This window comes from Solea senegalensis, linkage group LG5, assembly GCF_019176455.1.
Source record: "Solea senegalensis isolate Sse05_10M linkage group LG5, IFAPA_SoseM_1, whole genome shotgun sequence".
Lineage (NCBI taxonomy): Eukaryota > Metazoa > Chordata > Actinopteri > Pleuronectiformes > Soleidae > Solea > Solea senegalensis.
In genome coordinates, this window is record NC_058025.1 from 18,620,928 (window position 1) to 18,641,670 (window position 20,743).

A 20,743-nucleotide genomic window follows, 5' to 3' on the forward strand; every position below is an offset into this window, starting at 1 on the left:
GAACATACAAGGTGTGTAATGAAATGCATAACTTCTGCTGATTCATAACCATGAAATGGTAATTATCATCCTTGTTGCTAATTTCATTAAGAATATTGGTTTGGCACTTGCTAGCAATGTTTGTCGTGTATTTTTTATTGTTATTATTATTATTATTTTATGTACAGTGTGTCTCAGAATAAATGACAGCTAACATAATAAAGCAGGGTTTAATTCAGTCACCTCTCTCTTTCCTGAACATATGAGCAAACCTGTAGCCTTCACATGGCAGATAGGATACAAATGAATTCATGGATGGTAACAATAACACACTGGAATTTTAACTGTACAGATCACTTTTAAATGTACTACATCCACAGTTTATGTACTTCCTCTGGTGGTAATGGATGAAAATCTGTATACTATACCAGGGGTATATGATTGAAGTGGACCTTCGAAAATTAAGGATGATGAGAGAGCAAATTACCTTATAAATCTGCCTCATGTGAAAAAGTCCAGTGGCGATAATGGTGTTACTTCAAGAGTTCAATGTTTTCTCAGGTAGTAATTGGTATAAAACGTTCGAGAAGCACTAGATCACAAGACGTCAACGCTGACAATGGAAAAGTTGTTTTTTTTAAATATTGAGCACTGCCTAACATGAAACAAGTGGCAGAACATGTACAACTAGAAAACTTGATTATATTTACTTAATTAAAAGTCATATTAGGTTGACATCATTGGGGCACTTTTTATGTGTTATTTATATATATGTTTTTAAATGTACCATTGCAGGGCAACCTTGAAAAAGAGAGCCTTTCTCTCTTTTATATAGAGAAATATTATGACAACATGAAAATATCATCATTTGTCTCTTTCCAATTGAAGTCATGATAATTGTAATTGTTTTATAGCAGCAGTAACTTGACCACTAATCTCTATCACTCTATCAGTCGCTTCCATCCCTCCTCTCTTGGTCTACAGCTTTAGCTGAGTTACTATCTGCAAAGTAACTCACAGTGAACAGGAAACAAGCAATGAAATAAATCTGGATACAGTTCACTGCCTTTTTATGGCCTGTGCCCCCAAGTGAGCACTTCCTTCATGTGTACAAAGCAAAGAGTGACTTTTTTTTAACATTGAGGTAGGGACATATTTTAGTCATTTACAGAGAAAGAAAGAAAGAAAGAAAGACACTGTGGTGTACTCTACTCCTTCATTAAAAGCCATGATTCATTGCTGTCATCTTCATTACACACTTATTCACTGACACATGTCTCCTTCTTTTATTTGATGGCAACAGTACTTTAAATGAAATTGAAATTGGCATCTGTAAATATATAAACATGACGGATTGTAGAAAAGAAGATGTTCATTTACACCCTCTGGAGCTGCAGTACAATTACACACAACACTGATGAAATAGTAAACATGTCCAGTTTAAAGAAATCACAGTAGTTTACCTGAAGCCATATGAAGCGACACATGTTCTATTCCTGTATGTATCTCTTAAATCATATTTTAAAAGCTAATCATGTATTAATTGTTGATATGTGTTGTTCATATTAATCGCCCATGGATAAATCAATTCTCAATCTTCAGGAAAGGTATTGTAAAATGATACCATTACGAAATTATTATTTGTATTGTTACACATATAAACATTAACAATGTTATATTTTAGCAATAAAAATGTTGTTGAATTGTCATCATTATTATTATTATTTGTATTATCATTATTATTATTATTATTATTATTGTTATTATCATTCCTCAGTTTCCTGGGTTAAGAGGTACCCGGGGTTTTTAATGAAGCATTTCCAGTCATGAAACTGGACGTGTTCACTGGAGGAGAGAGGCTCGGACGTGTCGCGCCGTCTCCACGCTCACGCGTGATTCCATAGTTGGTATGTATTCACGGCAACGTGGATAGTGATTAGGTGACGCGCTTCAAATCCTTTTCATGTGTTTTTAGTCTCCTCTGCTTTGTTCCTTTTTTTTTTTTAATTACAAGCCGAGCGTCTCTTCTCCTCTGAGAGCGTGGAACCTGCTTCGCACTTCCACTTCCACAGCAGCAGCAGCATCCTATTAGAGGCGCGCACACACCACCACCGCCGCCCCCTCCTCTTCCTCTACCTTAATGCTGAATACAATTAAAACACATCGGGCAGAGATCAAAACGATGGCAGGAGCCTGACGAGGGTGATGTTTTTCTGAGAGATGCAGATTTGTGTTATTGATGGCTCTTCTACCCTGTTTTGAAATCATTAAGGGACAAGGAGTAATTAGTGGAGCTGCATCAGCAGCAGCTTACACACACACAAACACACACACAAACACACACACAAACACACACACAAACACCAAGTGTTAAAGTTGCTCACTCTGTTAGTTTATTAGGTGCATGGTGCTTGTTTTACATTAGCGAACTTTAAACTTGCTGTTGCATTCTTTGGCCAATTAAAGAACATCTTTTCTTTTACAGCAGCCTGCAATCAGGTCATGGTTTAACATGTCAATGTATGAGCTCACGAAAAGCACAACCCACGGTCTTTGAAAGAAGCCCTGAAATTGTTGCAAACAATTATCTTCCTTGTTGTTATCATGGACACTTGCATCTGCGCTTTGAACGTGTGGGCTCTCAGTGTCCTGCAGGCACATGTTAGATGTGTAATGTGTTAAATTTAAGTTGTTATAGACTCGGTGTATATTTCAATGTGACTGGTTCAGGCCAGAGAGCAAAGACATAAAGAAGATAAACTGCTGTTTCCTCAGCAGAAGTGAATTCACTGACACTGATTTTACATGGATATTGCCACATAGTGTATATAACCCTTACCTCTATGGTCATATAACTATCACAAATGTAAATTAATATATATGTTCATAAATCACATTTGTGTATGGGTTCATCTAACAGACTTTTAGTGACAAAGCAAAACAAAAGTGCATAACACTATTTTGATTTTGAGTTTTGTGGTGGATTTTTGATTCATTATCCCTTTAAATGTCTTGGCTACTGCCATGATTATGATTATATCAATATACAGACTTGATGTCGTCACTTTGTGTTATTCAACCAGTCATTAGCTGTCTGCTGCATATCCTCTGAGGGTTGAAGGGGGGGAGAGGAGGCCATGAATCCCAGCTGACACCGAGTGAGGGGCAGGGAACTCTCTGGACAGGTGGCCAGCCTATGAACACTCTTTATAACTAACAAGCCGAAATGAGTGCAGCAGAAATTTAAAAACTAATGAATGAAAGTATTTCAAAATCATTGGAAGGATAAAACAGCAAAATCTGATATAATCCCATATACAAATCACTATATGTACTGACTGTAAAAATGTAATTAAAAACTCAGCAACAGCATTTTCGCTGAGTCATGTTGAGGGCTTTAAAAGGTTGAAAAGGGCCGTATCGGACTGATATTGGTATCAGTAGATGCTCAAGTGTGTGATGTTTGTATCAAGCAAAAACATATATATAAATATGTGTGTGTGTCATACTGGCCTAAACAAACTATACTGATGATGATGATGATGGACGCATTTATTTTGTATTTCTCAGACTTATATGAACTCTTGTATAGCTGGCCCGAGGCATAAGTGAACTAAGCGCTGCCATATTGTGTGGAGTCAAAGAAAACATGTAAACATATTGTAATGGAATCGAGATTTAAGGTATTTGAGTTGAAAATTGCACATTTAGCGCACATTTGCTGTTTTAAGTTTTAGTAATTAAGGCAAATGAACTGGTTTATTTGTTCACAGCAAATGCAATGTTTTTAAATCCAGGTCCGGTATGAAACACTTAGAAAGTGCAAATTACTAAGCCATTTAAAAGCCTCTAAGGTTAAACAAACAAGAGAGACACTGGTTTAAAGTAATTAACACATCTATAATTAATGCAATTAGTCTTACATTTGTATCATTAACAGTGAAGCATAGGCTACACCAAGGTGGTGGTGGGGAGTGGGGGGGGCAAATCAAATTCAGCTCAGGGCCCCATAAAGGCTTGGGCCGGCAGTGAACTCTTGACTGAGCCCAAAGTCAAGGTTTTCTTACTTAAATCTTACAAACAAAAGTTACTACTCGAGTTCTAACAAAAATGATGTGCAGCCTGTGAACAAGGATTTCATAATGTCGCCATTAGTGTTTGTCTTAAGGAGTGATGTACAGGCACTCCAGAGTGAAATGGAACCTGAAATCTGCCATTTGAGGCCATCAGATGAGGATGAAATGTTTCACTTGCTGATGCTGACAAAAATCTCTTTCTCAAATGGGTCACATATAGACAGGAATGAAAGGAAGGGGCACTGTACAGATAATCTCAAGTGTGTGTGTGTGTGTAAGAGAGAGCAATTAATCCACTATTTATAAAAACAGCAATTTCGATTGTGTTGTCAATCATCATAATGTGACTTTTCTCATTATCTGTTCATTGTACGTGTGTGTGCAATAGATATATATATATATATAGTATTTGTATCTCTTAGGTTATATGTCCTCTCTTTTTTCCCGACCACTGACTCCATTAAACCAGAAGAAAACCACTGTTTTGATACAAACAGATACAAACTGATGCGTTTTCCTTAATCTCGCATTAGCGCCTAATATCATATTTTATACACGCCCGCAGACATGCCCGCTGTCGCTATGTTTAATGTATAAACCCAACCTTATAGCAGCAGCAGCAGCGAGAACGAAAGCGCGCGTGATAAATATGCATGTATTCAATTAAGGGTATTACAGAGGGACTGATTTGCATGAGGATTTTTAGGAGCTTAACATCATATTTGTGCAATAAAATCTCACAATAGCCTTAAACGCGGAGTGTAAAGCGTGGAAGGGGAGGGACAGGTGTTGTTGAGGGCGAGGAAACAAAAAGAAATATGAAGGGAAAATTATTTCAGTACATAAATCTACAATAAAAACAACAACAACAATAATAATTATTAATATTATTGTTATTATTATTATTATAAAAATAATACAACAAAATGATGATAATAATAATATATAAGCATAGTTTTAAAGTCTGGAGGTCGAAAGGCTGCGTGTTTGTGTGTGTGTGTGTGTTCTTTTTTTAATGACTTGACTAACTGCACCGACTTCTGTTTGAATAATAACAAAAGCCAACGCAGAGATGGTGATGTGATAACGTGTAATTTTCTCCCACACCGCTGTAACCAGTGCGTCTTTTGTGCAAGATCAAACCTCTCTCTCTCTCTCCTCGCTCCTCAAACGCGTCCTCTCTGGCGAAGCTCCCCCCTCCCCCCTTTCCCCACCACCACCACCCCAATTAAGAGCAGAGAGCTAATTAGAAAGAGAGGATACGGGATCTGCTATCGCAGCAGCAGCATCACTCTCTCTCTCTCACTTTCTCTCTCTCTTCTTCTTCTTCTTCTTCTTCTTCTTCTCCTCTGTGGCTGTGCTGCAAATAAAAGAGTGAGGCTGTTGGCCTATAAATGACATCAAACCCCATAGAGGACTTCACAGTGTCCAGCTTTTCGTTTTATATGATAATAATAATAATAATAATAATATATGTATACACCAATCTTTATAAACTTCAGTTTATTTTGAAAGGTGCATAGTGTCGCATATTCACATTTGTGGTAAAAGTGGCTAACTTGTGATATTTACTTATTTACCGATTTAATTGTTTATGTACTGTATTTATTTATTTATTTATTCATTTATTTATTTAAAATCTATATAAATATAAATCAGGACAAGTGATTTTATGGTGTGTGTGTTTTATTTTTTAATACTTATTTATTTTAATAATATGCAAAGACGTGTGATTGTTCTTTTTAGTTGATCGATGTCATACTTTTGGGGTCAGTAGCAGCATCAGTGTGGAAACCTTCGTGCGTAAAGGTGCCCGCTGCGTAAAGCCAGCAACACCTGGAACCACTTCTCCTTTTCGTCTTCTTCCTCCTCTTAAACTGCCCCTTTAAAGTGCCGCTCCGTCCACACTGATGATGATGATGGTGGTGATGATGATGCTGGGACGGTGGCCGGTGCTGTGTCCGTGCGTGATGGAGGTATAAAGAGAGAAGCTGCTGTTGTTGCTGCTGCTGATGCCTCTTCAGACTGGTCGGTGAAAAAGTAAACCCAAAACAGTTGATAGACTGTAGAGCAGCAGCCAATGAACATAAATGTGGCGTCGTGACGCAACAGGGCCGCGTTGATAAGGAGAGGAGAGTCCAACCGGGACCTGAGAAAGAGGGACGGCGCGGGTTTGGGGGCCAGGCAGCGAACACTAAGCCCCATCATCAGTCAAAGTAAAGGCAACTCCTCCTCTTCTTGTTGTGCTTCTTCTTCTTCTGCTGCCGCGGCTGCACGGACATGTATGCGGCCTGTTTGACAAAAGACTCAACATTCATGTAACAAGCTGCTGTGGAGGGGACGATTTTCTGAGAGGGATTTTATTTTTTTAAAAGAGGGAAAACTGCATTATTTCTTTTTTTCTTTGAAAAGTACTTTGAGCGCATCTACTTGGACTGTTGAACCCAGAGGAAACACGTTCAAACTCCGTTATTTCTTGGAAATAATTTGAATTTGCTTTGACACTGTCAACAGTTATTTTTGTTGTTGTGCAGGAGGAAAAAAAAGGACATAGACTGTCGAAACCGTGATAACCGAGAAGGTATCGGTGCCGAGAGCCATGCAGCAGGCGCTTTCATAGTTGGTATGTTTATTCCACATAAATGGAAACGAAAATATAAAAAGCGCAGGTTGTGATACGCAATTAAAATTAAATTAATTAAACCACAACCGAGATATCCCCATTAAGAGAAGCCCTTATTTATGAATTAATCATAGCTTATTAATAATGAGAGCTGCCGAGATTCGGATGACGGTTACCATTGGCAGATGAGACGTAGTGTGGAGAACACGTGTCCAATTTTTCCCTCATATTTTTCCTCCCTTATCTGGATCTCTCACTTGTCACGGCGAGAAAGGGAGACCTGAAAAGAAAAAGAAAACAAGAAAAACAAAAGAATCTGAGTGGCGTTTTTGCGCGCACGGTATCGCCTCTCATGGACATCTTGGCTTGTAGATCCGAAGAGAACAGTTACAACATTCTCCCATCGGCGGCGACGATGCTGTTTCATGGCCTCCCCGGAGGCGATGTGCACGGTGTGGTGGAAGAAATGGACCGAAGAGGGAAGAGCGAGTCCGCGGCCATCAGTTCAGCCATCGATATGGGGGAATCAGAGACGGTAAGACTTAACCTTGGTGTCTCCCTCTCTCCCTCTCCCTCACTCTCTCTCTCTAGTGTGTGTGTGTGTGTGTGTGAGAGAGAGAGAGCGAGCTTGTTAGCGCATGGCAACATGGCAGTCTGCTGCTGCTACTGCTGGAACACATGTGACAGTCTGTGGCTGGACTTACTTTCACATATCAATGTGTTTTTTTTAATACTCCTAGTCTAATATATATAACAGTATCCACGCTTATTATTTAGTTGCTTATAGATACTCTTTTACACACACACTCTCTCTCTCGCTCACACACACACACACTCTTCCCTAAAGGCCTGACAGCGCTGTCACTCCTGCAGCCACTCTTTCATCCAAAACGGCTTATTTTCAAAGAGCCAGAGCCTAACACGCTGCAAACCTTTCACCAAAAATCTAAAATACTGCATCTACCCTCAAAACTATAATTCCCCTTTGAATATTTTCCAATTAAAAATTAAAAAAAAGACAGCGTCGCTCAAAAACGAAGCAGAATTACGTCTTAATATTTTTTTTTTCCTGTGAAACCAAACTAGTCCTTTACTTCATATATTTATATATAAACAATTAAGCTCATAATTTTTACAAAGGGTTAGGTAGATACGACAGGTTAGGGAGAGTTTTCATTTAAATTCAAAGGGGAATTGCAAATTATTAGAAGAAATAGTGTGTGTTTAAATGTTAAAAGGCCTCTGAAAATAATGTTTAATTGTTTTACATTATTATTATTATTATTATTATTATTATTATTATTATAATAACTAAATTTAAGGCTGCACAGATATCTGAATAGTGTTTGAATAATTCCAGACCATTTTAAAAACTAATGTCAATTTTGTTTTTGAAGCGAGTAATTGTAAATGTATTTCCTGTAATTCAATAAATATATCATAGTTAATAGTTTCATTCATTCACTGAATTTCAGTCATTTCTGTAACGTCTCAAATTGTAAAGAAATCCACTTTGGCGTGTTATTCTTTTCTTATTTTTCAGCAGGTTTGAACTCTTAAATTACTACACACACATATCATTATATTAGCCAATCAGTCAGTCATCATTCATATGGCACGTTTCCTAACTGGTAAAATGCAACACAAGCTGTCACATAAAATTGATAAATGATGACGATTGTGTATAATATGTAGAACACGAAAATGTTCCCGATTTTTGTTTTGTTTTATGTATAAACAAAACAATTTCTAAAGACGAGTGCGTGTGAGTGACGTGAACACTTATTAATGTTTTGGTTGTTATAATTATATAAATATTCAGCTCTACATGGCTTTATTTATGTATCTGTCTAACTCATGTTTGTCTCTCTCTCTCTCTCTCTCGACACTCCAGTCCATGCCGTGCATGACCGGCAGCGAGCGCGTGGCCCTGTGCGCGGGCTGCGGCCGCAAGATCGCGGACCGATACTACCTGCTGGCCGTGGACAAGCAGTGGCACATGCGCTGCCTCAAGTGCTGCGAGTGCAAACTTAACCTGGAGTCCGAGCTCACCTGCTTCAGCAAGGACGGCAGCATCTACTGCAAGGAGGACTACTACAGGTAGGAGTGTTGGGGTGGGGGGTGGGGCGGTTGGGGGGGTGATTGGAATAGTGCTTGAAATGACTCGATTTGGCTCTTCCACGTCGTGATTTCGTCGGTCACGTGACGATGGTGTGTGGTAGCTGCTGCTGTTGATGTTGATGACAGCTGCTGTTTGGTTTATGTATGTGTGTGTGTATAGGAGGTCTACACAAACACATTCTACACACACACAGACACACATGCATGCGCACAGTATGTGTGAGGAACAGGAAGGAAGAGATGATCACAGTATCTCCATCCACCTCATCCACTGACAGATGTTTGTGTTTCAATCAAGATCTATTGCTCTGTAGGAATGTATATATATATATATATATATATATATATATATATATATATATATATATATATATATATATATATATATATATATATACATATATATATGTGTGTGTATAATCCGTGTTTTAATAATAATATAATGAGAGGATCCAAATCCCATGTGAGGTTTGGTGGGGGTTTTAAGCACTTTTGGTGACGTTGTAAAAGTGTCTCATGATGCATGGAACGTTGATGCACTTTGTGGCAGAAGTTCTCACATTTTTAAATTCATTTGTCTTTAAGGATCCTCCTCTTCAACATATAAGATATTCCTCTCATGCACTTTTATTTAATTTATTCATGTATTTATTATTTAATTTCCATTGCAACAAAGGTTCAATATAGGGCAATACATATAAACGTACTGAGACACAATTCGTTTAAAGACAACATTGTGGTTGTTGTGTTTTAAAAAGTTCAAACAAATACAAATAACTTTTTTATCCGATATTTTGACACCATACTTCATCTGAAACTCTCTTTTTTTTAATCATGATAAAGTTTTGTTTTTTCCATTAGAAAACATTATTATGTTTATTGTCGCTATTATCATAAGGAAGACAGTATTTTGTTGATATAACTGTCAGAATAGCTGCATATTTTCAGACATGACAGATTTATTTTGTTTGCTGTGCGTTCTTACGCTGAAAAAAGAAATAAAAAAAAGTTACAACGAAATGAATCGAAATCATTCAAATGAGTGATAACCAGCAACATGAAGACAATAAGTAATTTCAGTGCCACCAGGAAATGTAAACTTGTTGAACAGGTGTATTGTGTTGACAGTATTTTAAGTTCCGTGTGGTTGAGAGTTAAAACTGAACTTTAGTGGTCACAGTATTATTAGAAATCGTTCCACCATTTCCTAGCGGCGCCCCTGCGTACAAACTTTTCATGTACTATGTGTATGTATCGACCCACGCTCCGTGGCCGTGTGCAGCCGCTGATGACGTGTTTGTGTTGCCCGCAGAAGATTTTCGGTGCAGAGATGCGCCCGGTGTCACCTGGGCATCTCGGCCTCGGAGATGGTGATGCGGGCCCGGGACCTGGTGTATCACCTCAACTGCTTCACGTGCACCACTTGCAGCAAGATGCTGACCACCGGGGACCACTTTGGCATGAAGGACAGTCTGGTGTACTGTCGGCTGCACTTTGAGACTCTCATCCAGGGAGAATATCAGACTCACTTTAACCACGCGGACGTGGTGCCTCACAAAGGCCTGGGGCCGGCTAACACGCTCGGACTATCCTACTTCAACGGTGTAGGGACAGTGCAGAAAGGACGGCCGAGGAAGAGGAAGAGCCCCGGGCCCGGAACGGAGCTGGCTGCTTATAACGCAGGTAAGGACATTTCTGCAACAGAACCAGGACTAGACAGTTGTTTTTATGTAAGAAAACAAAACAAATACAGCAATTTATTTCTTTAAATGTGCTTGTTGTAGTGCTGTTGTTAACTGAAAACTATTCATATAGATTTAAATTAAAAGTTAAAATTTGGGAAAATAAATCCAATGTGAGTGAACAAAAAAACCAAAAAAAAGCAGCGGAGCGACACAAAGAGTGGGATTAACAATGACAGGCTTCATTAATGAAAACTCCTCTAAACATTCCTAAAGGGCTCTTATAATGTGTGTGTGTGTGCATGAAGCCTTGGTCTATTCTAAGTTCATTATAGAAATCTTAATAGTCGTTTATTACTTAAAAAAGTGGATACACCCATATATTTTATGGATATGTATTAATATTTATTTATTGTTTTTTTTTTTTTAAATTTAAGTTTTTTTAATTTTATCAAAAAGTCACAATGAAATGTAAAACTGTTTCTACAAGTGATACCATAGCAGCATCATAGATGCAACAATAACGTAATAATAATAATAATAACAATAATAATAATGATATGTGTGTGTAATGTGTGTGTGTGAGAGAGGGGGTTGTTCACTGGAATCAAAACATATGCTAAATAAATCTAGTCATGTCTAGTTATATTTATTACACACAGTTACAATATGTAATAAGTCACTCTGAAGTTTTCATGCACAAGCTGTATATTTTTCACTGGCTTATTCAGCTGCAGCTGTCAAACCCTTGTCCACACAAACATCAAACTTTTGTTTTTAATCTTAAAAACAGAATACTAATCATGTCCAATAATTATTTCTATTAATGATTCATTGGTGTATTTTCATGTGAGTCCTCTTTAGGGCTTTATTTAAAAAAAAAAAAGAAAAGCAAAAATGTTTGATGTTCTGGCTTTTGCTTTCACCCCTTTCCACTTGTCAGCCTCCATAGACATCCACAGAGCCAGTCCCACCACACACACACACACACACACATAAACACAGCCAGAGCACTGACGCTGGGCCAGCTTACACCCATGGGATCAACGTGATTTGACGAGTTATTCACTGGAAGAGAGAGCAGAGGATACGAGAACTTTATCACAGCAGCAGCAGCAGCTTTTATCCGCCTCGACTTTACTTCATTAATCTCCAAGTTGTTCACATAAAAAATGAATAAGCTGATTAGAGAGTAAACTTTGTTAGAATAGAACCCCAGAAGAGATACAAGATGTAGCTTCTGTCATCATGACGTTAAATGTTTTATTTCAGCTAGAGATTTAAGTAGCAGAAAGAAAAAAATGGACTTTGCCAATGCACTTCACAATTGTTAATTACATTTCACATTTTACACGCTCCATAACATGACATATGGTCACATAGATACAGTTAGATCAGTCCGAGGAGCTGCTTAGTTTCTTTACTTTCAGGAGGTTTTCTCTGATAATTCTGTGTAAGATAAGGCTCTTTCCAACAAGGGATTTTTTTTCCACAGCAAAGGTGACAAGTTCATTTCTCTCTGTAACACGTACAAACAGCTGCAACAAGTGGAATCATCACCGATACACTTGCTTTCCAGTACAAATGAGCTTGTGTTATTTCCCACCTGGATCAAGACAAGACCGGGTTTACTGAAAGAAAAAGCGTCACTTTATTTCATGATGCTCTTGCCATTTTGTTTTCAGTTCATGATACACAAAAAAACATTCACATGAAGAACATTCTAGGAAATATAAATAAATGCTTCCATTATGAAGAGAAAACAAACAAAAAAAAAGACAGGGATGTAAACTTTTGAAGATGATTTCTTTTATTGTGGCATTTAAAACAAAACAAAACAAAACCAAACTGTGAGGGAAGTGATTTGAAGTGGAGTGAAGCAGCAGCAGCAGTGCGCCCTCTTCTGACATCAGTCGAACACGACAGAGAAGCTTCAGCTGTAGTCTACATGGCAACATGTGGCAGCTCTGAACAGCAGCTCTGACCGTGAGGACGGTGGTGAGCAGGACAGGGCACAGAATTGCTGCTGCAGCAGCAGCATATGCTTGAACCAGGAGCAGCATTTGTTCTGCCTCGTGTGTCTGGACTAATTATCGAGAAGTGTTATTCTGATGCTTTCCACTCACTTCATATTTATCATTTTCTGCAGCATTCTGATATTGAACTGTTATGCATGCAGCAACACTTTGGATGTTGCCAAGAAAATTTCAGGCTGCTGGGACAAATATATGTGTGTTGTTGTTGTTGTTGTTGTTGTTGTTGTTGTGGTGGTGGTGGTGTGTGTATGTATGTGTGTGTAATATGTTAATCATGAGGCTAGTGTTCCTTCCCAGGATAGAAAGACATGTAGGAAAAAAAGGATGGATGTAAAGACAGAGCTGAGAGGAGGATGTGCAACTGTCACCTCACAGTGTTATGATGAGTTTCCTTCATCGATTAATCTATCTATCTATCTATCTATCTATCTATCTATCTATTTATCTGTCTGTCTATCTATCTATCTGCTTTAGACACAACGAGAAATGGAAGAATCAAATAAATAGATGAAAAGAAGAAAAATAAAATAAATGAAAAGAAAACACGAACATACTTAAAATTAAATAATACAAAAATAATTGTAAAAATAATTTACTTGGTCAAGACAAGTCATTCGGCAGCTTTGAAAAGCTTGTATACGTCAAATTGAATTGTGTTCATTATTTGGGTCATGAGATTCTAAGAAGCTAAAAGTCAGTACAGGTGTAACAGACCAAAAACTGAGACTGAATTTCTTGCTTGTCCCTCTCGGTCAGCAGCACTGAGCTGTAATGAGAACGACGGTGAGTCCATGGACCGGGACTCCCAGTACACGTCCAGTCAGAAGACCAAGCGCATGCGGACGTCCTTCAAGCACCATCAGCTGAGGACCATGAAGTCCTACTTTGCCATTAACCACAACCCAGATGCCAAGGACCTCAAGCAGCTCGCGCAGAAGACAGGCCTCACCAAGAGGGTCCTACAGGTAAATAACGCAGCACTGCAGAGAGACACTGTCTGTGAAGGCTTGTTTTTTTTTGTTCCTTTCCTGACAGGAACCAAATCAGCTTCTTTTTTATTTTATTTTATTTCAGGCTTTTTAATTCTGGAAAACACCAGAAAAAAAATGTATCCTACACAAACAAGCAAAGTTAAAACTTTTCTCTTTTTAATCAAGAGCAATTATAATGTAGTTGAAGGAATTTCAGTGAAAAACAAAAAAAAATGGTTTCACCATTAGGATTGAAATGCAAAATCAATCTGAAATGAGAAAAAAACAACTGATAAATCTACTACAGTAAATGATGTGTGTTCTATCGAGGTTGGAGGGAAGGAAAACAAAAAGCTCTGTGTTACATGCAAAAGAGAATGCACGGAAACAGAAACAGCGTTTGATTTCCACGTAAGATGACAGCAAATTATCAGGGGGACTGAGAAGAAGAAAAATGAGACAAAAAGGTTTTTTGAATCAAAAATTTTCCGAGGGGGAGAAAGAAAAAAAAAAGAAATCACAGCGCTGCTTTAATTAACGTTCACAGAAAACAAAGCAGTTGTTATGCTTTGATGCAGTGGAGTTTTCATGCCTGTTATTGCAGCGTTTTCTTGTTTCCCATGGCTCTACCACCAATTCCATCACTAACAAACTCTAACACTTGACTCATCTCAGAACCCCCGCCTCAGTCTCTCTGCATATCATACGCTCGCTCATTTCTATCCCTGAGACAGAGAGAAATTATAATTTGAGGAGTGAAAATAAATTGTCATCAGGGACAGCTGAGGAGCAGCTGATTCTGCTTCCTTTTTTTAAAAACTGAGATGCAAGGCTTTTGTGAACTGGACCCCAGTGACACGAGGAATAAACTGAAATCATAACTTCATTCATCAACAACACACTCTGTAGATTAGACAGTTTTTTTCCCCCTAAAGAATCAGTGAAAACAGGAAGCTTATGGCTCTATATTTACACTGATGAAAGTGCATACGTTGTTTGTTTCTGCAATTCACAGATTCCTGTGAGCTCATGTTACTGAACCAAACTTATTTACATGTCTAGATTGTTTAGGAATTTAAGATATTACTGGGTTTAAAATATATTATTGGATATTGGCTGTATAAACCCTTAAGAAATGCAGTATTTGATATTAGCATGCACCAATTCCTATATACAGTATATGCCCCTTAAGTTTTTTTATTTTTTTATTTAATGTTTTACAGATTAGTTTGAGTTTGGTGCTTTATTTAGTTCTCCACTCTGTTAGAAGTAGTTGTGGTGTCCAGATTGATGACTGAGAACTAGCAGGAGTAGAAGAGGAAAAATGGATCATTAAGCATGTATACTGTAAACAGTGGTCAGCAACTGGGGTTCACCAGCATCAATACTCAAAAATCAGATTTTTTCCAAATGTTTTTTTCTTTGAATGACGTGCTTATCGTAACAGAAACAAAATTGAGAATTGACTGACGTTTGGTTTGAAAACTAAAAATACAACACTGCCGTTGTGATGAATAGCCAAGTTCGGAGAGTAAAGGATTATTAACTGTAAGAAAAGGGAAATATAGTTTGTTAAGAGTTTATTATTCGCATCTCACACACATTTGTGACTTAAACGAGTCTTCGGAGCAAGTTGGCGATTAAAGACAACATCCACGTTATCAGCAGGCGGTTATTGAGCTTAAGGCAGCTCACAAACGTGGGTTTTTGTTTCTGACTGAAGAAGTTTAAAACACTAGCAACATTCAGTGCCAACTTTTAGTTACTTTTAAAGCAATACATTTACTACATTAGATTGGATAGTTTAGGAGGAAAAAAAAAATCAGGTTTTGCCTGATGAAGACACAGTGCTTTGGACTGAGATTCAATTACTTGGTCAAACTTACTTGCAGTTGCTGACCCTTGATGTATAGGCTGCTGTGCCCCGACTACCTTGAGTTGGAACAAGCAGCCACCTCTGGGGACATGAACAAAGGTGTGAGACCCATGACAGGAACGCGTTATATAACAGCAACAGGCACGGTGTCATCATCTCAACTCTTTTTGTGATCTCATCTCGGGGTTGCTGCGGCTCTTGTATCCAGATGAATTGTCAATAAGTCAAATTATCGTGTATCCCTAGTAATTATTTTTATTAATTTGAATAGAAACAGTGTAGTCATGGAGGAAACAGCATGAGAGAGTTAGAGAACAATCCCTCTATCCAGGAACAAACCAGTGACCTGCTGCTCAAGGTGATGGTGATAGTATTTACCACATGTGATTTATTTTAGCTTAAATGGAGGAAATGAGCAAGAACTATATTCTGGTTATTTGGTTGTGTTTAGGCCCAAAACAACACCTGGTTAGGGCAAAGTAAAAAGATCGTATTTTTTTAGCTCATAATATCAACATCGTCTCCATAGCTGGGTCTCAATTCTGGGGTCAACTTCTTCGCAGGATGTGGTCTAAGTGGCCCATGAAGGCCACATGCCTTTGTTGGCCACATAGACTGTGGAGGCTGAACTATAATGAGACAATCTGGTCAATGGGGGTTTTCCCTTTTACATTGTCGCTGTAGCTTAGCAACAGAGCTGCAGCAGTAAGCTGCATCAATCACTAAGAGCATGTAATGTAACACATAAATATGATATTTTTTGCCAAAACCAAAAAAAAAAAGAAGTCAAGTTTCAGGGCCTTTTACTGTTAGCAATTAAATTGACTTCCAGTCTTTTTTTTTGTTGTTGTTTGTCATTGATGGTTCTTTTCTTCACTGATGCACAGTGAACACCGGGATATTTTAGATGGTTAGTGGTAAGACTGAAACACAGATTTGAAAATGAACTGTCAACTATTTTTATAATCGATAAATTGATAGGTAATTAAAAAGTGTTCTTAGATCATTCAGCTTCTTAAATGTAAATATTTTCTGGTTTCCTTGCTCTACGTAGTAAATAAATCATAAAGACAGGATCATTTTGGGTTGGCGACAAAGACAAAACATTTGAGAACATCATGTTTTTGAGGGTTTGGGAATTAAGATTTTCTGCCATTTTTTTGGACCAAATGACTAATCGATTAACCTACAGTGTTACAGTGTTGTGATTAAACCAGCCTTCAAATGCAGTCACTGAGGGGGGCGGGACCTAAATTGAAACACACACACACACACACACACTCGGATAAAGACAAAGTGTATAATAAAATGCACAGAACCACAGTGTTGTGTTGTCTGCACATAGTCAAGAGTGTGGTGTGCTGCTTGGTGGAAAGTGTGCTTTATTACACACCACTACCAAGTCCACAAACTATGTGACTATAATACCTATAAAAGAGAAACGATAATCCTTTATTAGTCCCCACAATTCTGTCTATAAATATAACATACAATACTGCTTAAAAGTCCAAGGCCACCCTGAGATTTGTTGGTTTTGTGTTTGTCCTACTATTTCATATCGATGGATATCTGCTGGTACCAAGAAAAGTACCATTAAACATGAATTGACGATTCATTTATTTTATTTCATTTGTGTATTCAGTCATCTTGCCTATCCTTGTTTGAAGACCTTTTTAATGTATGTATTTAATGCATGTAAAGTTTCTCTACATCCTTAATATAACATAATAATAATAATTATTATTATAATTATAATTGGATAATGTCTTCTGGAATGTTAATTTGACTAAACCATATTTGACTCCCACAGGTCTGGTTCCAAAACGCCCGGGCTAAGTTCAGGAGGAACCTGCTGCGGCAGGAAAGCACCGGGGTGGACAAGGCCTCGGATGGCTCCACGCTGCAGGGTGGTACGCCGTCAGGCCCGGCCTCAGATATCTCCAACGCCTCCATGAGCCCGTCCAGCACCCCCACCACTCTGACAGACTTGACCAACCCCACCATGCCCACTGTCACGTCCGTGCTCACCTCAGTGCAGGGTGGCCTTGAAGGCCACGAGTGCCGGAGCCCGTCACAGACCACACTGACCAGCCTCTTCTGATAGAACAGAACCCTTTCCACCACCACAGCTGTAACGCCCCCTGCCTCCCCCTCCTCACCTCCTGGATCTAAAACTGAGATCTGTCGACTCCTTCCGATATTAAATGGATTAGAAAAGAGAAGGTAATCGAGCAAAAAAAAGAACGATTTTTCCTCGTAGCCCATTACAGACTGTGAGGCAGGCAAAGGCTCGCAAATGGAACAGTTGTTGTTATTTTGATGTTGTTGTCTTGTTGAGAACTGAGACTTGATTTGCATATTTCAATGTTTACAGAAAGAGACTGCGGGGGAAAAAAAACTGCTTAATTTTTTTTTTTTTTTTTTTTTCCAGCACAGTATTTATGTTGTTGTACAAGAATCACTGTTAGAAAGGATTGTAAAAAATTCTTTTATTGAAAATCTGAGATTAAACACAGGTTACGATATCCTCCGACTGCCACGTGTCCTGCTGTACTTTTACCACATTTTTGTCTGAATCAGACCGAGCCTGAGAGAATATTTATCTAACACAACCCAAACCCCAACATGAGTCCTGTATTAAAAATAAATGACAACATTTAGAGTTAAACCAGAAGGAAGCCCTATTAACACACATGCACACACCTTATGAGTTATCACCAGCCCTTATGAGTATAATACAGGTTAAATCTCACCATTAACGACCAACAGTGCTTCTTTATTAGTTCTTGTTGAACTGTAACTATTGACATACTCCAACCAGTTGATTGCTTCAATAGACAGTGTGCCGTCATAAATACTAAACCTGGAAACACTAGGTTATTCACTTGTCAGATTCTATTTATCATCACTTACTTTTAAACAATATACATCTACTGTATACGTTAAATATGTACACTGTTTTTCCAATAAATCAAAAATAAACTGCATTCAAATTCACCTTATATTACTCTATGTTTCATGTCAAATGACATGAATGAACCCGACACAAGTCCGTCAATCACTTCTATTTCTCAATTTTATCCGATCCGGATAACGGGGCCCAAGGGCTCAGATTGGGTATCAGTACCTGGGTTTCTCTCTGCGTGTTATTGTTCCCACTTATTTATGACTGTGTGGATGCTCATGTATGGAACATGATGAGCATAAGAGGTTGTGCCACAGGGGAGTTTGACTTGAGTTAATTTAAGCTCCAGTTGTGACATTCCTCTACACGTTGGAGCAGAATCTTCACAAGCAATTGTGAATTTGAGAGAAGATGGGAAATCAATCAGAGCCATTGTGCAAACATTGGCTATAGCCAGTATAAACATTCAAATCTGAAGAAGTAAGTAACGTCTGGTATACTAAGCAACAGATGTCCAACACTTAGATCGAGGAAAACATCAGCAGTTGATGACAGAAACATTGTGAGAGCTGTAAAGACCCTAAAACAACTGTTTGTGACATCAGCAACAACCTCCAGAGGGCAGGAGTGAAGGTATCACAATCTACTGTTTGCAGAAGACTTCATGAACAAACATGAGGCTACACCAGAAGATGCAAAGCACTCATTAGCAAGAAGAATAGGGAGGCCAGGCTGGAGCCTCAAACATTCTGGCACAAAATTTGTGAGACAAAGATGAAGTTTTACCAAAGTGATGGAAAGGCTAATGTTTGGAGAAAGAAACGATCTGCTCATGATCCCAAACATACAAGCTCATCTGTGAAACATGATGGAGGTAATGTCATGGCTTGGTCTTGCATGGCTTCTTCTAAGATGGGCTCATTTATATTCATTGATGATGTAACACATGATGGCAGCAGCAAAATGAACTCAGGCGTCTTCAGAAACATTTTGTCTGCCAATTTAAAGAAACATGCAACCAAACTGATTGGGAGATCTTCCATCATGCAGCAAGATAACAAGCCCAAACACACATCAGTCCATCAGGAGCAGAAAGTGGAAAAACCCTATAGAGCATGCATTTTACCTGCTAAAGGGAAGGGACTGAAGGGAGTAAACCTCCAAAACAAACAACAACAGAAAGAGGCTGTGGTGAAAGCCTGGAAGAGCATCACAGCAGAAGTAAACAAAGGTGTGGTGATGTCAGTGGGTCACAACAAAGGATTTGCAACTAAATATTAAGTCTTATTCACTTTAATCATTTTTAAGTTTGTTCCAATACTTTTGCTCACATGAAAATATTGTGTTCTGTTACAAATAATGCTATCTTCTAAATTGTGTATCAGATCCAGATAATATCTAGAAATAAAAGCTGAAATGTTGTCACATATTCATCTTTTGATGTCAAACCCAAAATGTGTTCAGGTTACGGCCAAAATAAAGGAATTAGCCTCACTGTTCCAATACTTTTGGAGGACATTGTATGGAGTTGTTCCCCATGTTCATGATAACAGCACAATTACCTGTCATTACTTTCACCAAGGTGTTAAGTTTTCATCTGTTCATTAGAGATAAGCGATTCAAAGTCAGCAAAGTCAGTTTTTGATACCAGAAGTTCACAGACATCAAAGTATCTATTCATATTTACAGTGTATCATATATATTCCTCTAAATGGAAACAAAATTGTCATCATGTTGTATAGAGGACCACATGGTAGGTGTAGTGGTTAGCACTGTTGCATTTCAAGTAAGAAGACGCAGGTTTGTGTCCAAGGTTGGAACAAGAGCCTATCTGCATGGAGTTTGTATGTTCTCCACATCTGTGCATTGTTTTGTTTTTTTCGAGTTCTCCAGTTTCCTCAGTCCAAAAACATGCAATATGGTTGTTTGTCTCTATCTGTGGCCCTGTGATGGACTGGTGAACTGTTCATGGTGTAACCCGCCTTTCACCCTATGTCAACTGAGATTGGCACAGCACCCCGTGACCCTTTTGTGGAGGATGGATGGATGCATTTTCTATTGAACAATACCTGAAACTAATGACTGAGACATTAACTCTTCAGTAAGAGGATTATTGTCTTTTTAAATAAAGTGAGATTTTCCCATAGACCTGGCTGTTTGATATATTATTCTTACTTCCAGGTTGTCCTGAACCAGTAAATGCACTGTATAAAGCCTATGCATGCAACACAAGACTATCCAGTGAGACCTTGTGCTTTGTGTGGAAGCATCTAAACAACATGATTTATATTTCTTGTTTCATTTATTGAAGTTTTCCTTCTGTTAGCAACAAAAAAAAAAACATCCAAGTATTTCCCTATTAAATTAGGGTAAGAATATCCACTGACAACCCCCCCACCCAGGATCAAACACTCTTAGCTTAATTGCACTCTTCCATGTTTCCTGTAATTTCACATTTGAAAAGTGAAAATCTG

At 38.4% G+C, this 20,743-nt stretch overlaps 1 protein-coding gene across 4 annotated transcripts; it reads left to right on the plus strand.

Annotated features, from left to right (window-relative positions):
• The first annotated feature begins 6,223 nt into the window (after positions 1 to 6,223).
• On the plus strand, positions 6,224 to 17,719 carry lhx2b (LIM homeobox 2b). 4 transcript variants are annotated; one of them, XM_044026809.1, is made up of 5 exons: positions 6,224 to 7,213; positions 8,573 to 8,778; positions 10,112 to 10,482; positions 13,274 to 13,482; positions 17,175 to 17,719. In XM_044026809.1, the coding sequence occupies exons 1-5, from the start codon at positions 7,031 to 7,033 to the stop codon at positions 17,463 to 17,465; spliced, it is 1,260 nt and encodes a 419-aa protein (XP_043882744.1). In that variant the 5' UTR covers positions 6,224 to 7,030; the 3' UTR covers positions 17,466 to 17,719. The 4 variants fall into 4 exon arrangements, with proteins under 4 accessions (XP_043882744.1, XP_043882746.1, XP_043882745.1 ...); XM_044026811.1 differs by having other exon boundaries at positions 10,115 to 10,482; XM_044026810.1 differs by having other exon boundaries at positions 6,228 to 7,213; positions 13,277 to 13,482.
• Positions 17,720 to 20,743: the final 3,024 nt, after the last annotated feature.

What these genes read in the sequence shown, in the direction of transcription:
- lhx2b (XM_044026809.1), top strand. Translation starts at nt 7,031, where the DNA reads ATGGACATCTTGGCTTGTAGATCCGAAGAGAACAGTTACAACATTCTC. An exon ending in ATATGGGGGAATCAGAGACG is followed by an intron (nt 7,214 to 8,572) that starts GTAAGACTTAAC and finishes TCGACACTCCAG; the next exon opens with TCCATGCCGTGCATGACCGG. An exon ending in GCTGGCTGCTTATAACGCAG is followed by an intron (nt 10,483 to 13,273) that starts GTAAGGACATTT and finishes CCTCTCGGTCAG; the next exon opens with CAGCACTGAGCTGTAATGAG.